This window comes from Labrus mixtus, chromosome 15 (genome assembly GCF_963584025.1).
Source record: "Labrus mixtus chromosome 15, fLabMix1.1, whole genome shotgun sequence".
Lineage (NCBI taxonomy): Eukaryota > Metazoa > Chordata > Actinopteri > Labriformes > Labridae > Labrus > Labrus mixtus.
This window is the reverse complement of record NC_083626.1, coordinates 10,995,295-10,997,794: the sequence shown is the minus strand read 5'-3', so window position 1 is coordinate 10,997,794 and position 2,500 is coordinate 10,995,295. Positions and strand designations below refer to the sequence as shown.

Sequence of the window (2,500 nt, the reverse complement as noted above, 5' to 3'; positions counted from 1 at the left end):
CAAGTGTGAAACTCAAAGAAAATACTTTGAAATATTCTTTAAATTAATGTTTTTATTCCTCTCTATTTATTTCGTTGTTTTAAAGATTAGTTTTTTTGTATTGCACTCTTGACTCTGTACCCAGTAAATCCTCACAGGAGGCCCCACACAACCTCTCCAGACAGGTTTTAAAATGTGGCTCACTTTGACCCAGATGTGTTCCTCTGGGTTCCTGTGTTGGCCCACTTAAAGCCCACCTGACAGGTGAGGCCCACGTTAGATGAACTTGTCTTTTCTATCAGGAGTGTCTGATGTCGGTGTGTCCTTGAACTCAACACTGTGCTTACAGCAGGTGTGTGATGTTACTGTACCTTTAAATAAACAGAATCAGGTGTCAGCATTGTCCCTGCTCTCTGTCCTACCTTTGCTGAAGTAGCTCTTGCGCAGGATGTCCAGGTGTTTGGGCCTGTCGTCCATGGTGAAGTATCTCTGGTGGTGGAGGTCAGGGCCGCACAGCAGCTCTCGGGGCCCGGCCGGCTTCACCTGCTCCGCCTTCAGGGCGATGGCCTGCTCCAGCAGACCCAGGTTCCCCCTCGTGATGTCGAACATTTCTGACTCGTCCGTCACCGTGGAACGCTGCGATAGGCTGTCCTCGTCGTCACGCTCGTCGTCCCCGTCCACATCGTCGAAGTCCTTCTCGTCGGAGCGGTCTGACCTCACCTCGATGATGTCGGGGGAGGCGGAGGGTGCCGCTGTGTGGAGGTGAAAGTTCTCTCCTCGGAGGTTGGGGAAGTAGTCCTCAAGCGGACCGGCCCTGAAGATGAGGGGAGGACTGGACTTGTAGTTCTGAAGAGGTTTGTGGGAGTCCAATTTGTGGAGTGGACTGGCCCGGTGGGAGTTGTAGTTTTCTGGGAGACTGGCCATGTGGGAGTTGTAGTCCTGTAGGGGACTGGCTGTGTGGTTAAAGGTGTGTGTTCCCTGAGCGGCGGCGGTGCTGGTAATAGTGCGGACGGCAGTTGGCACATCGGGCAGACTGTGGTGCTCCTCCTCCTCCTCCTCCTCCTCCTCCTGCTCCTCTTCCTGCTCCTGCTCCACCTGCTCCTCCTTCTCTTCAGGAGTGCTCAGTCTCTGATGTGCTGGAGCTGCCTCCTCCTCCTCCTCCTGCTGCTCCTGCTCCTCCTCTCTGTCATCTCTGATCTGGTCAGACAGGTACTGCTGGTTCTCCTGGCTCATCTCCTTTCCTTCTTCCTCCTCCTCCTCCTCAGCTGCCTCCTTCTGTCCAACAGGTGACTCTGATACTTGAACTCTGTTTGCCTCCTCCTCCTCCTCTTCCTCCTTCTCCTCCTTTACTTCTTCACCCCGTGCGGCTGCCACAACGATATCCTCCTCAGTCTCCATAGCAACCGGCTGCAGAAGGGCCACACTCGGCTCATTGTTGTCGGGGACTCGGCCGAGGTGGAGGAGAGAGTTGGCCACCTCTTCGGCACTCTGAGAGGGAGACGGACACTCGTCTGCAGGGGGCGCCGCTGCGTGCTCAGGCTCGATGATGACACACTCTTCTTCTATGGAAACAGAGGTGATGATGTCAGAGTGATATCACAGTGATATCACAGTTTTTTTACTGTAAAAACATGACCCTCTGTACATGCAGGTCAGCTGCCCCTAATGGCCATTAGGAGGTACTGCACCTCACCTTCTGTTAAATGTGTTTTCTATCTGTCAGATGGATTCACATAAACTCTAAACTTCATCATTTATCTCTCCTAAAAGCAATTTGAAGCTGCAGGACTCTGTGCCCTGAATCAAGACTGTTAGGCTGACTAACAGTTCAGGGTTTGGTTCCCTGAATGTCCAACGTCTCTGAGAGCAGAACATACGAGGCACATCACCTCTGTTTTTAAAACGATGCAGAGGTTTAATGTTCCTCCTGTGATAACTGATCTTACCTTCATCAGCTCTGTCCTCCTCCTTCTGATCAGTCTCCTCCTCCTGCTGTGACTCCTCCTCCTCATGTCCGTTTGTCTGTTCATCTTGTGCCACCTCCTCTTTCTCCTCCTCTCCTCCTTCCTTACTCTCCCGGCTCTTCTCTCCATCTTTCTCTCCCTCGCCCTCAGCCTCGCTGCTGGCGTCGCTCTCTGCGCTGAAGCCCTCATCCAGCGCCAGTTTCAGGGCGTTGGACTTCCTCTTGGCGGCGGGCTGCTCTGCGTCCTGCTCCTCCTGATCCTGCTCTGCCTCGGCTTCCTCTAGACGGCGCTTCCTGGCTATGGGGCAGCCCAGAACGCTGACGGAGGGAGAGAAGAAGAAAGACAGTTAAAGACAACATTTCAACTTTGACATGTTCAGCTTCATGCAGCTCGTCAGCAGGATGGACGGCGGGGCTATGATGTGACATGAGGAGGGTTGAAAAGTAAACACGTGTGGCCTGAGGGGGGCGCCATGCAGGCTCAGTCACTCATCACAACCAATCAGAGCCAATTGAGTGGAACGTTTAATGAACATCTTGTGTGGAGAGGCGGGCGGG

General features: G+C 53.3%; 1 protein-coding gene across 8 annotated transcripts in view; it reads right to left on the bottom strand.

Moving 5' to 3' along the window:
- The window catches only part of myt1b (myelin transcription factor 1b), an 82,629-nt gene that overhangs the window by 16,445 nt on the left and 63,684 nt on the right, over positions 1-2,500 (bottom strand). For all 8 annotated transcript variants that reach the window (XM_061056600.1, XM_061056603.1, XM_061056605.1 and 5 more), the window contains 2 exons: positions 1,926-2,260; positions 402-1,541 (listed from right to left, as the gene is read on the bottom strand). In XM_061056600.1, coding sequence (XP_060912583.1) covers positions 402-1,541; positions 1,926-2,260 — 1,475 coding nt within the window. The remainder of the gene's footprint in view (positions 1-401; positions 1,542-1,925; positions 2,261-2,500) is intronic.